This window comes from Cucurbita pepo, chromosome 5 (genome assembly GCF_057944985.1).
Source record: "Cucurbita pepo subsp. pepo isolate OVF chromosome 5, ASM5794498v1, whole genome shotgun sequence".
NCBI classification, from domain to species: domain Eukaryota; kingdom Viridiplantae; phylum Streptophyta; class Magnoliopsida; order Cucurbitales; family Cucurbitaceae; genus Cucurbita; species Cucurbita pepo.
In genome coordinates this window covers 16,265,083-16,277,276 of record NC_141802.1, presented here as the reverse complement: position 1 = coordinate 16,277,276, position 12,194 = coordinate 16,265,083, and the positions used below count along the sequence as shown (strand labels likewise).

At 38.5% G+C, this 12,194-nt stretch overlaps 1 protein-coding gene, 2 non-coding genes and 1 pseudogene across 3 annotated transcripts; all 4 read right to left on the bottom strand.

Annotated features, from left to right (window-relative positions):
• Positions 1-327: 327 nt before the first annotated feature.
• LOC111795709 (maltose excess protein 1-like, chloroplastic) lies at positions 328-5,683 on the bottom strand. Its single transcript, XM_023678269.2, has 9 exons — positions 5,263-5,683; positions 4,106-4,279; positions 3,677-3,967; positions 3,484-3,573; positions 2,260-2,361; positions 1,990-2,108; positions 1,045-1,107; positions 899-960; positions 328-699 (listed from the first exon to the last, which is right to left on the bottom strand). Exons 1-9 carry the CDS (start codon positions 5,515-5,517, stop codon positions 617-619), a joined length of 1,239 nt encoding a protein of 412 aa, XP_023534037.2. The 5' UTR covers positions 5,518-5,683; the 3' UTR covers positions 328-616.
• Positions 5,684-6,188: 505 nt separating this feature from the next.
• LOC147792717 (signal recognition particle RNA) lies at positions 6,189-6,496 on the bottom strand. Its single transcript, XR_015421273.1, has one exon.
• Positions 6,497-7,256: 760 nt separating this feature from the next.
• Positions 7,257-7,579, bottom strand: LOC147792716 (signal recognition particle RNA; annotated as a pseudogene).
• A 1,292-nt stretch (positions 7,580-8,871) lies between these two features.
• LOC147792715 (signal recognition particle RNA) lies at positions 8,872-9,175 on the bottom strand. The gene has a single exon (XR_015421276.1).
• Between the last annotated feature and the right edge of the window lie 3,019 nt (positions 9,176-12,194).

Below are 12,194 nucleotides of genomic sequence, written 5' to 3'. Positions count from 1 at the left end.
CTCGATAACAACGAGGTGTTCTATGAGTTATCTTATTCCAAGAGTAGAACTTATGGGCATTTGAAACTTGAATCCATTTTTCAAAATCTTAATATCTTGTTAACATTTGAATATATTACCTTTCTTGATTTACGCTTTGAAGATGGTTAGTAGACTTTTTGAACAAGTGATAGATATAGACATTCGTGATTCTAGATATGTTTGGAAGGAATAAAACAATAGCATGATGTTAGAAATTTACAAATTGTGGCGAGTAAAAAAACTAGAACGATTTACCAATCGCTTATAAACAAATCATTTTCGCTAAAATCACGTGCCCGTGCACCATGACAATAAAGAATGATTTTATTAGGTCAACATATTTCAGTCATAATATACAAGAAAGCTTTGCATATTTTTTTCAAAGCATAATATGTACAAAAAAAATAACTTGGCTCTCTCCATAGCCTACGGAGCTTACTTTTTTCCCCCTTCACAACACTGTTCCTGCTTGAGCTATATTCAAACCACTGTTTGCAGCCATCAAACAAAGCCCTTCGGTTCAGTTTTGATTTTAAATTGCATTTGTCTCGAACCTTGAAATCTCGCTCGCTCTCTTCAAGCTCGAACAAGGCAGTCATGATCCAAAAAGTAGCTCTTTAATAGACATTAAAGGTGAGCGGAATCCATATGCCTCAGAGTCTCTCCAGATGAAAAAACCTACCCAAAAAAAAAAAAAAACAATAAGAAAGAAACCACTACAAGTGTTGTTTCTAAATCATGCAGAAACGAGAAACGAGAAACGAGAAACGAGAAACGAGAACATTATCAAACAAACAAACAATATAAACAGCTATCTCAGTGGGAGTTTGTGAAAAAGGAGAAGAATATGGCAGCCAGAAATGAATGGAAGAAGAACCTATCCAGGAGAAAAGACCAGCAGTTGCAGCAATGAAGAACTCCCTGCTCACGCCGCTGCAGCTGTGGGATCAATAAAGACATACAATTAACTCATACTAAGGCCACACAACTGCAGATGTAACAACAAAATGATGAGCAGCTTACCAGTACAAGCATACAATGTTGGCGTATCCGTAAAACAAAACAGCCCAACCCGAACCCAAGAACCTGCAATTTCAGTTTGAACCAAGTAATATAGATAAGCTAATCAAGGCTGGTCATATGGGCATTATATACTCATGCAACCGTTGTGGTTAACTGTAATAGCTCAAGCCCACCGCTAGCAGATATTGTCCTCTTTGGACTTTCCCTTTCGGACTTCCCCTCAAGGTTTTAAAATACGTCTGTTAGGAAGATGTTTCCCTTTCGTTCTCTTCTCCAACCAATGTGGGATCTCACAAACCACCCCCTTGGGGCCCAGCGTCCTCGCTGGCACACTAACCAGTGTCTGGCTCTTAGAAGATATTGTCCTCTTTGGACTTTCCCTTCTGGGCTTCCCCTCAAGGTTTTAAAACGCCTCTGTTAGGGAGAAGTTTCGCTTATAAAGTTCTCCTCTCCAACCAATAACCCATGTGAGATCTCACAATCTACCCCCTTGGGGCCCTACAGGCTCGCTGGCACACTACCCAGTGTCTGGCTCTCAGCAGATATTATCCTCTTTGGACTTTCCCTTCTGGGCTTCCCTTCAAGATTTTGAAACACGTCTGTTAGGGTCCCTAATAAAGTATATTTCGTTTCCCTCTCCAACCAATGCGAGATTTCACATTAACAAACCCGAGGGCCAAAATATCACACGGATTATGTGTTGATTAGACCTGTTTTCATAATATGCAAGACGTAGTTGTTCTTTGGTTTCTTTCTCTTATTGAAAGGTGACATTGACATAGTTTTACAATGAGAACAACACATCTGTGCTAAAAATGAAGATTATGTTTTAACAAATATATGTGTGGTTCAATTATAAAACCAGACCCTAAACAAGTCGATTGAAAACAAAATAACGACTAGAAAACAGACGTGAAAGGTTCGATTAGGGGGAAATAACGTTACCACATGAAGTCTCGAATGAATAGAGCACGTGGGAGCGTAAGACCATTTCCAATCAGGGCAAGAAGCATTGTAAGAGCTGATAAGCCTTTGATGTTCTCAGGATTTAGATAATTAGTCCACTGAACAGACAACATATGGTGGTGAGAGGTAATATCCGTAAGCGTTCAAGCTAGCTATCATATATCTCGACTATTCTCACGAGCCAACCATCTAACTCTAATACATTTGTATATGTTTATATCATACCAAAAGTTCAAACAGGAAAAATACCAATTGTGAAACCGGCATCCACATGAAGAGGAGTGTTGCTGTCCATCCAGATAATGCTCCAACAAATTTTACACCTTTTTCAGGAAGTTTTCCAGTGCGTGCCTGTAAATCTTAAAAGGACACCTTTAAGGAAATGTTGAACAAGTCTAACATTTCAGCAACATGACAAGAATATATTGTAATCTTGGTTTCAGATCTCAAACTCATACTATTCCATTTTTATGATCATATACGCCTAAGAAAAGTAGTCATCAGAAAGAGAAGAATATAGCCAAAATAGGGAGTATGATGCGAGAGTACTAGCAGGGAATATATTAGGGATATTGGTAGAACATTCGTAACATCTCAAGCTCACCGCTAGCAAATATTGTCTTCTTTGGGCTATCCCTTTCGGACTTTCTCTCAAGGTTTTCTGCTAGGGAGAGGTTTCCACACCCTTATAAAGAATGTTTTGTTCTCCTCTCCAACCGATGTGGGATCTCACAATGAGAAACATGAATGTTATCAAATTGTGAGATCCCACATCAGTTGGAAAGGAGAACGAAACATTCTTTATAAGGACGTAGAAACCTCTCCCTGGCAGACACATTTTAAAAAACTCGAGAGAAAGCCTGTAAGGGATAGCCCAAAGAGGACAATATCCGTTAGGGGTGGGCTTGGGCTGTTACAAATAGTATCAGAGCCAGACACTGGGCGGTGTGCCAGCGAGGACGCTGGGCCCCAAAGGGGGTGGACGCTGGGCGATGTGCTAGCAAGGACACTAAGCCCCGAAGGAGGGTGGATTGTGAGATCCCATATCGAATAGGGAGGGAAACAAGTGCTAGCGAGGACGTTGGGCCCCAAAGGGGGATGGATTGTGAGATCCCACATCGGTTGGAGAGGGAACGAACATTCTTTATAAGGGTGTAGAAACCTCTCCCTAGCAGATGCATTTTAAAAAACTTGAGGGAAAGTCCAAAGAGGACAATATCTGCTAGCGGTGGGCTTGAGCTATTACAACATTGGTGAAGACAGTGTGTGCAATTAGTCAGGGGACTTGGTTATAAATAGGAAGGGTAAGCGATCAGATAAACGCTTGTCTAATCACATAAGATAAACGTGCACAAACTTGTTAAGGAAGTATAGATACCATGAACTAACCCTCTAAGATTTTGTGCAGACATATTTCATTGAATGAATTAGCATATGAACTAAAAAGGAAAATATAGGCAAGAAAAAGTCTACCAAAGCAACCGCAAGAAGTGCAGCAACCAAAGCAATGATTCCAGGCAAGATACTATTCGGTATGAACGGAACAAAAGTAGACCACATAACCTGCAAGAAAATTAAGCAAACCCAAAACTTCATCTCTTCGAGACAATTCTTAATATTAAACGTTATCGTTTTATAAACGAAGCTAGGCTAGAAAAAACATCACCTGGGGTAGGACAGAAAATCCACCAATAGTGATGAAATCTTCCCAAAATTTCAAGATTAGAACAGGAAGAACATTAAAGAAACTCATGAAGTTTATAACAAGACCAGAAGCCACGACCACCGACGTGGCTGCAAAGTAAGGCAAGGGCATGGCCCCTGCTATTGCAAGCTGAGCAAAAACTATATATGTTGTAACTACTCCTAATGTTTGAATTAACATGGCCTCCTTCTCCCTCTTCTTCGCAAAGTATGACAACAATGCAAGGTTCCCAAGCAAACCAGTTAACATCCCCTACATGTATAAGAAAGTGAAAGAAGAACACACAAATTATCTTCGAAACACGAAACATTAACGTGCATGACACGAAACATTATTGTCAGTGTCTATTCTCTATAAACAGCTTGAATTATGAATGGAAGTAGCTTTTACCAGCCATGGAACTGCCAAAAGCGCGGTTTCGTTTCCAGATAAAAGGTTTCGGGCGTTAAGGATAATCTGAGGCAATTGTAGCAACATAAAAGGGATATTTGCTGCTGCAGAGAACTTTGCTGTCAATGAACTCCATTCCTCAAGCCTTTTGCTGTCCCTTAAGGTCTCAGATCCCTTTCACAATTTTAAAAGTGACAACGTGAGTACAAAAATCATTATATATAAAGATCTGATGGGTCATTCCAAAACTTGATCACATTGTAGTGTAAGATATAAGGTTCAAGATCGCTAACCATTGTATTTTATTGCTATTGAAGTTCCTGATTATGATAATAAATTAAGATAGCATTAAAAATTGCAAACAATATAACCCAACAGCAAGAAACATATCTTGTTCTTCCATTTATTCAAGAACATGACACATTTGACATCAGACCAAGGAAGATAGCATTTCCCATACTCTGATCGATCATTCCATAGAAAATTTTCAGAAATGGATGTTTCTACTTTGGTATGAGGTCTTTTTTGAAAATCAAAAGCAAAACTATGAGAGTTTATGCTCAAAGTGGATAATTTCATACCATTGTGGAGGTCGTGGTTCCTAACATGGTATCAGAGCCATGCCCTTAACTTAGCCATGTCAACAGAACCTCAAATGTCAAACAAGTGAGCCTCGAAGGTGTAGTCAAAAGTGACCCAAGTGTCGAACAAACGGAGTACTTTGTTTGAGGACTCTAGAGAAGGAGTCGAGCCTCGATTAAGGAGAGGTTGTTCGAGGGCTCTATAGGTCTCAGGGGAGGCTCTATAGTGTACTTTGTTCGAGGGGAGGATTGTTGAAGATGGTTGGAGAGGGAGTCCCACGTTGACTAATTTAGGGAATGATCATGAATTTATAAGTAAGGAATACATCTCCATTAGTAGGCGTTTTGTGGAAGCCCAAAGCAAAGTCACGAGAGTTTATAATCAAAATGGACAATATCATACCATTATGGAGAGTCGTAATTCCTAACCGCAGAGGCCACAGACCAAAATCACATCCTATCATTATAGCAAATATGATGGCGGATTGAAATCCCCATTGATCAAGTCGGATAAAAAGAACAGAAATCATCAAAATCTGGCCAATATAGTATACAGCAGCCAGTGAGAGGAGCTACCTGGTGATGTGATTGAGGGACGTCGGATTCCGAGGCGGAGACCGGAGAAAGACGGCGGTGCGGCAAGGTTAATCGCGAACTGAATGGCAGCGCCTGCTTCAAACAAAAGAAATTCTGCGGATTTGGGTTATTGAGAGGGAAAAAGAGGGAAATGGGCTTCGAAGGAATTGAAGCCGAGGAGAACACAAATGGGTCTCGTCGAAAAGGATCTCTTGCCCTATTGGAAGCCAATGGGGGCTTACCCACCATTGTCATCGCGGTAAGCTCAGATTTCTGACAGACACAACGACAATTGATTCGCTAGTAGAGCGAGAGAGAGAAAGAGAGAGGGAGAAATGAGAGGAGCGCGCGGAAAGAATCTCGATTATGAGCGTTAATAAGACAAAGAAGATCTAATTTGGTGTGTTCCTGAGATGGGTCTGTGAGATATTTAGCAACAATTAGCATTTCGTTTCACGTTCTCCCTCAAGTGTGCGAAAAGTACCAAGAGAGCAAGAGAGGTAGATGAAAAGTCCGGTGGGTCCGACTCAAAGTTATATACTAAAACAAAACAATGTTATAAACTAAAAGCATTATCAAGACTTCTAAGTCATAGACAATACGTCTTATAAACTAAAAGCATGATCAAGACTTCGAGTCATCATAGACAATACGTCTTACACAAACATGATCAAGACTTCGAGTCATCATAGACAATACGTCTTACACAAACATGATCAAGACTTCGAGTCATCATAGACAATACGTCTTACACAAACATGATCGAGACTTCGAGTCATCATAGACAATACGTCTTACACAAACATGATCGAGACTTCGAGTCATCATAGACAATACGTCTTACACAAACATGATCGACACTGTATCGTTGTAACGAATTAGAGAGCTTTTTAATGTTTTTTTTTTAGGATAGATTCATCCTTAAGAAAAAAGGTGGGTCCCATTAGGCCCAACCCTAGGACCTTGGAAGGGTCCAAGAGGCACCGGCCAGTTTTCCTTTCACTGCAAAGAGGGAGAGGTTATCGTTGCTCTGTGAGGCCAGCCTGACACGCGCTCCCCTCTGCTCTAGGGACTGTATGGTGTGGGCTTTCGCCTATACCACACAGCCCATCTCTTTGCTTGAAACAGGCTGGCCCGTATAAAGCCCACTTATACCCGGCCCAGAAACTTGGGCTTATGTTCCACCTTTCTATTGCCCTCACTTGAGTTACAAGCTTATGCAACCAAGCTCGGCGATTGTTGCAATCTATGACCCAAACTTAATACTGCAAATTATGCTTCAAAGTTAGCAATGTGGGATTGGTTTTGGTACAATCTTCACACATTCGCTCTAGATACTTAACTTTCATTTCATTTGCCCTTTCGTTTCCATTTTACATCGACTTTTTCAGTTTTTCTTTACCACTCAAGTTTTTATTAAAATGTAAAAGTTTATGATCAATCACATATGATCTACGTGAAACACATTGTGTCTTGAAGAAAGAGATAGTGACAAACTTAATCAATAAGTTATAGAGTCGTTCAACTCTAAAATCTCAAACACCCTAAGGAATCGTATACTCAATTTCTCTTTCTTTTCGAACCTCAACACTCCATTTATCAGAGCTACCTTTAGAATTATATGGTCGATAACGACAGACTCCAAACCTTTGCACCTCGTGTCATGATAGCTCTTCTGTCTATTTTGTGTAGCTCAGACTAACTCAAGCCTAAATAGAGGACATGCACCTCTTTCCAACTAAAAGCTTTGGACGATATCATGGTGGTGGTTAGTAACTATTATTTGCAAGTTTGTATTTGAAGTGTTGGGATGTATTCCATAAAACCTCATAAATTAATTATTTTAATGTTATTTACGATACGAATCATTCAGAATTATTAACATAATTTTGAACAATATGTAGTTGATATCACAAATAATTATATGTGACTTGATTTTAATCTTAATTGAGTCGATTAAATTTACGCACACCTATTTGATCCTCGATTGCCAAAAAATATGTAGAATATTAAATCCTAAATACACGACTACCATGGATTAAAATAATTAAAAAAGAAAAAGGTTTTTCCTTCCACGGCAAGGAGAGAGAGGTTATCGTCGTTGTCGTTGCTCTGTGAGGCCAGCCTGACGCGTTGCCCTCTACTCTAGGGACCGGCAAAGTATGGGCTTTCACCTATACCGTAGGGTCCATCTCTTTGCTTGAAATGGACCGGCCAGAGTATAGCCACTACAACAACCCAGCCTACAAATTTGAGCTCATGTTCCATCTCTTTGTTGCCCTCTCTCGAGTTACAAGCCTGCGCTCCCAAGCTCGGCGATTGTACTATTATATGACCATGCTTTAATATTGCAAATTATGCTTCAAAATTAGCAATGTGGGAGTTTTTGTGGTTTATTTGATTTTTGGTACGATGCTTCCCACATTAAGAAATTTTGTCCACAATAGCTCAAATAAATGCTGGTACTGAAATAGTGTATCTATTGTCTACTCGGTGTGGTTTGCATCCCTGTTCTAATCTTTTAAATTGTCTCATTGTGACTTGCACGAACTCGAGCCTTAGCAACTTGTGTTCCCCTACCTCGTCGTGATAAAAAAAAAGGGACATGCATCTCTTTACATACAAAGCTCTTAACAACATCACTACTATGGTTAGCTTTGTAATTATTATTGTAAGTGAACTCCATCAAATGCAAGTGATTATCTTAACTATCTACAAAATTCAATGCCCGAACCCATAACATGTCTTCTAAAATGTGATTCAATCGTTCTATTTGGCTATTAGTATGTGAATGAAAAACCATGTTATTGTCAACCGCATTAGCCAAAATACTCTATGCTCCCTAACTAATCAACTTTCTTACTTTCGGTGTAGAGACTACCTTAATAATAGTCTTAGTTTTACACTCCTTAAGTTGAAGTTCCGGAAGAAGTATGGGCATGGAACTCTCGAGTTAAGTCCACCCATATGCAAGATGAAAACTCGAAAAATTTGTTGTCCAGGATGCCCCATGAGATCGTATGACCGTTCGTCAAAATCATGTCTACTCATACTAGACCAAAAATACCTTAGAATGTACTATGGCATAATATCAGCTCTCCACTACCCAAGGGTCTTGTGGCCTACACAAACTTACCCTATGGTACATACGTGTGTCACGATGTGAGTGAGTGTTATGAGATGAGTGTCTTGAGCGACGTCCTTTAAAATGAGTTTTTCAAGGAGACTGTGGGACAATCTAGGTGTCCTGACAGTGCGCCTTCACCCACTTGTCAAAAATTGGAATATGCACCCGCGATCCATTATGGTTTCCATAAATGACTTAGCATGGACACGAGAAATTCATTGCCTTGATAAAACTTGGATCGATGCACATGTCTGAGTAAGTTATGATAACCGATGCATCATGAGACTTGAGATGACATCTATAAGGGCCACGTTGTTGGGAACCTAGATCATGAGATGAGATGCGACGGTACATATGAAAGACCTTAACCTAGTCTAGAGATGCGTCAAATAAAGTCGCTGACGATTGAACATGCACGCACGAGCAATATGTATTCGGTTGACCCTTGCCTAAGAAAAAAGGTTTTAAAAAATAAAATTAAAAAAAGAAATGGTTCACTAAGCCCCAATTCTAGGACCTTGGGAGGGTCCAAGAGGCACCAGCCGGTTTTCCTTTCACTGCAAGGAGAGAGAGGTTTTCGTTGCTCTGTGAGGCCAACCTGACGCATTACCCTCTTACTCTAGTGACCGCAAGGTGTGGGCTTTCGCCTATACCATACAACCCATCTCTATGCTTGAAATAGGCCGACAAGTGTATAGCCACTTCAGCCCAGCCCAGAATTTGGGCTCATGTTCCATTTCTTTATTGCCCTCACTCGAGTTACAAGCTCACGCTACCAAGCTCGGCAATTTTGTTATTATATGATCATCATTAAATACTGTAAATTATGCTTCAAAATTAGCAATGTGGGACTTTCTAATAAAGGAACACAATTTTGATTTTGGTATTTTTTTTTATCTCTTAACAAATTTCATTTCGTCCGATCTTAAAAGTACTTACAATACTTAACGCTCATTTTGTCTTTTTTTATACTAATAATTTTTTTTTTCATAAAACGTTGACAAGAGTTAACTCATAATTACAAAAGAGTCTTTTAATTCGTTGCAAGAATTTGTATGAAATTTTCTCACAACTCAAGTTCTCATTGCAGTAAAATATCTCATAATCAATCTCATTTGATGATATGACATAATTTTGCAGTCTAGAGACGTGGAACACATCATAGCCCGTAAAGAGATAGTGCAGCAAAGCTAATCAATAAGCTATAGTGCAAATCAACTCTAAAATCTCAAATTATCTGATCAATAATAGACTCAACTTTCCTTTCTTTTCGAACCCTAATGCATCCTTCATTGGAGTTAATATTGAAGCATATGGTCACCAACTTCCCTTTCGTTTTGTCTACTCGGTGTGCTTTGGATCCTTGTTCTAATCTTTTAAACTGTCGCATTGTGACTTGGATGACCCTTAGCAACTCGTGTTCTCTTACTTTTTTTTTCTTCTAATAAGTAGGGGACATGCATCTCTTAAACTGAATTGCAACATAGTGAGTAGAACGTGAATAAAATAAATAGGAAAAAAAAAAAAAACAGATAAAGGCCCAAGTATCAAACATTTTACCGATCACCACCACTAAAATTTTACGGTAAAATAACAGTAACATGTGCAAGTATACGTAATATAAGCTACAAGTAGTAAATAATTTAATCAATTTTTATAAGGATTAGTATTCGAGCCACTTTGTGTGCACCTCTTTGATCCTCCTAAATCGTAGGTAGATGACCACTCTGAATTGAACTCATTCCTTCTAAATCCCTCATTATTTTCAAAGCCTTTATTGTAAGGGTTGAGAATGTTTGATTAATCCATGGTGTGAAAGTTATCTTATTTATAATCAAATAAATTACAATGATATGAAAATAATAATAAATGGAAATAACAATAAATGGAAAGATATCTAGGGTAATAAGGCAAATATTAGATATTTGCCTTATAATAAAATATCAAATATATATATGGTAAACTATAATTTATTACTAAATATCCTTAACAAGGGTCCTATTTTTTCATTTAAAAATAAAGTTTGCTACACGAATGTCTCGACTAATAAGTGTGAAACTTTTTAAAAAAAATAATTTACTAAAGCATTGTCATGGACTTCAAGACCACATATATGGACTACAATATCGTAATAGAGAAGTATCCCGATGTACATGACATACAAAATGTATGAGGTCTCGTAGTTTCAAATCATGATCAATACTTATGATGCAAGCTTACCAACATGTCTTTTCATGATATAGCGTTCCTTTAAGACATGCATACATATACTAGACATATCATTCATGTTTAACATACATAGCATATCAATGTCTCATAGGTGCAATATGAAAGTGCACCAATAATATATGTAGGGTATTGTATAACATTCATATCATCAGCAAGCTTGTGGCCACTTATTTAGTTGGCCTAAGCTTAAGTCACTATGCTTCCTTGAAGTTACCTTAAAGCTGCTCCTTGAAATCTAATCCCACCGAAGGAGTTCTACCATCATAATTTAGAATTATATTATAGAAATTAGTTTACCTAATTTCATAACATAATCAAAACTTGGTTTCAAATCATTTAAATTATCTAAATAGTAGATATACTGACTTTAAACGCTTTCAAAAGTGTAAAAAAACGACTTTGAAAGGGCAAAAAATATTAGGAACGGGTCTAAAAATGTCAAATGAGGTCCAAAATTGGCAAACCGAGTCAAATAAATCGGACTAGCGAGCCGCATGGTCGCCATTTCATAATTATACTATGAAGACGGTAGGTTGTGACACTCATATACAAATGAACATCAGTGGCAACATAGAAGTTTTGTCCAACTGATCACATGAGGGCCAAACAAGATAAGAGTCATAATAACGGATGAGTATGGTGCATCATCCATCACACCAAGTAGAATGTGCATTCAAGCCAAGTTGAGGCATAAGCAAAACATAGGCAATGATGTTGACATGAGTGTCAGAGATAGACTCATATTAAGGGTCGGGTAGGACCTTGAGCCGTTGCTCTATGAGGCCTGCCTAACATGTTCCCCTCTACTCTAGAGGCCAAAGGTATGGCCTTTTGCCCAGACCATGGGTCCATCTCTTTTGCTTGAGAAATGGGCTGGTGTATAGCCACTTCCTCTCTATTGCCCTCACTCTATTGCCCTCACTCGAGTTACAAGCTTACACAACCAAGCTCGGCGATTGTAATATTATATGACCTTCATTATATATTGCAAATTATGCTTCAAAATTAGCAATGTGGGACTTTGTGATAAGGCATACAATTTATGATATTTCCTAATTCAAACGCTATACTTTGTATCAATCACATATAATGGATCTGACATATAATTATGCAACATAGAGATAGAACATATCATATAACTACCGAGTCGATTAGCTCTAAAATCTCAAATTGTCTGATCAATCATGGACTCAACGTCCCTTTCCTTTCAAATCTCAACACACCCTTGATTGGAACTTCAAATCTATGCGGTTAATGTCAGGGTAGATTTTTTGTCTACTCGGCATGGTTTGCATCTTTGTTCTCATCTTTTAAGTTGTCTCATTTGTGACTTGAATCAACTCGAGCCATAACAACTTGTGTTCCCCTATCATGTCCTATTAAATAGGGAGATGCACCTCTTTTCATACGGAACTTCAATCTTGTAGCTCTGTTTCTAATGAAGGTTGAAACAGAAAAATTAATATTGGAGTGGTTCTAATATGAATCAATACATCTCCATCATGCCGTATGAACTTCAAGAAAGATGAGTTTCACCTATTTTTAGATGACTACAAATTTTTTGGGATGATAATAT

Coding starts and splice junctions, on each gene's coding strand:
- LOC111795709 (XM_023678269.2), bottom strand. CDS start 5,517: ATGACAATGGTGGGTAAGCCCCCATTGGCTTCCAATAGGGCAAGAGAT. Junction 2,109..2,259: donor GGATGCCGGTTTCACAATTG/GTATTTTTCCTG, acceptor TTGTCTGTTCAG/TGGACTAATTATCTAAATCC. Junction 1,108..1,989: donor TTCATTCGAGACTTCATGTG/GTAACGTTATTT, acceptor CTGAAATTGCAG/GTTCTTGGGTTCGGGTTGGG.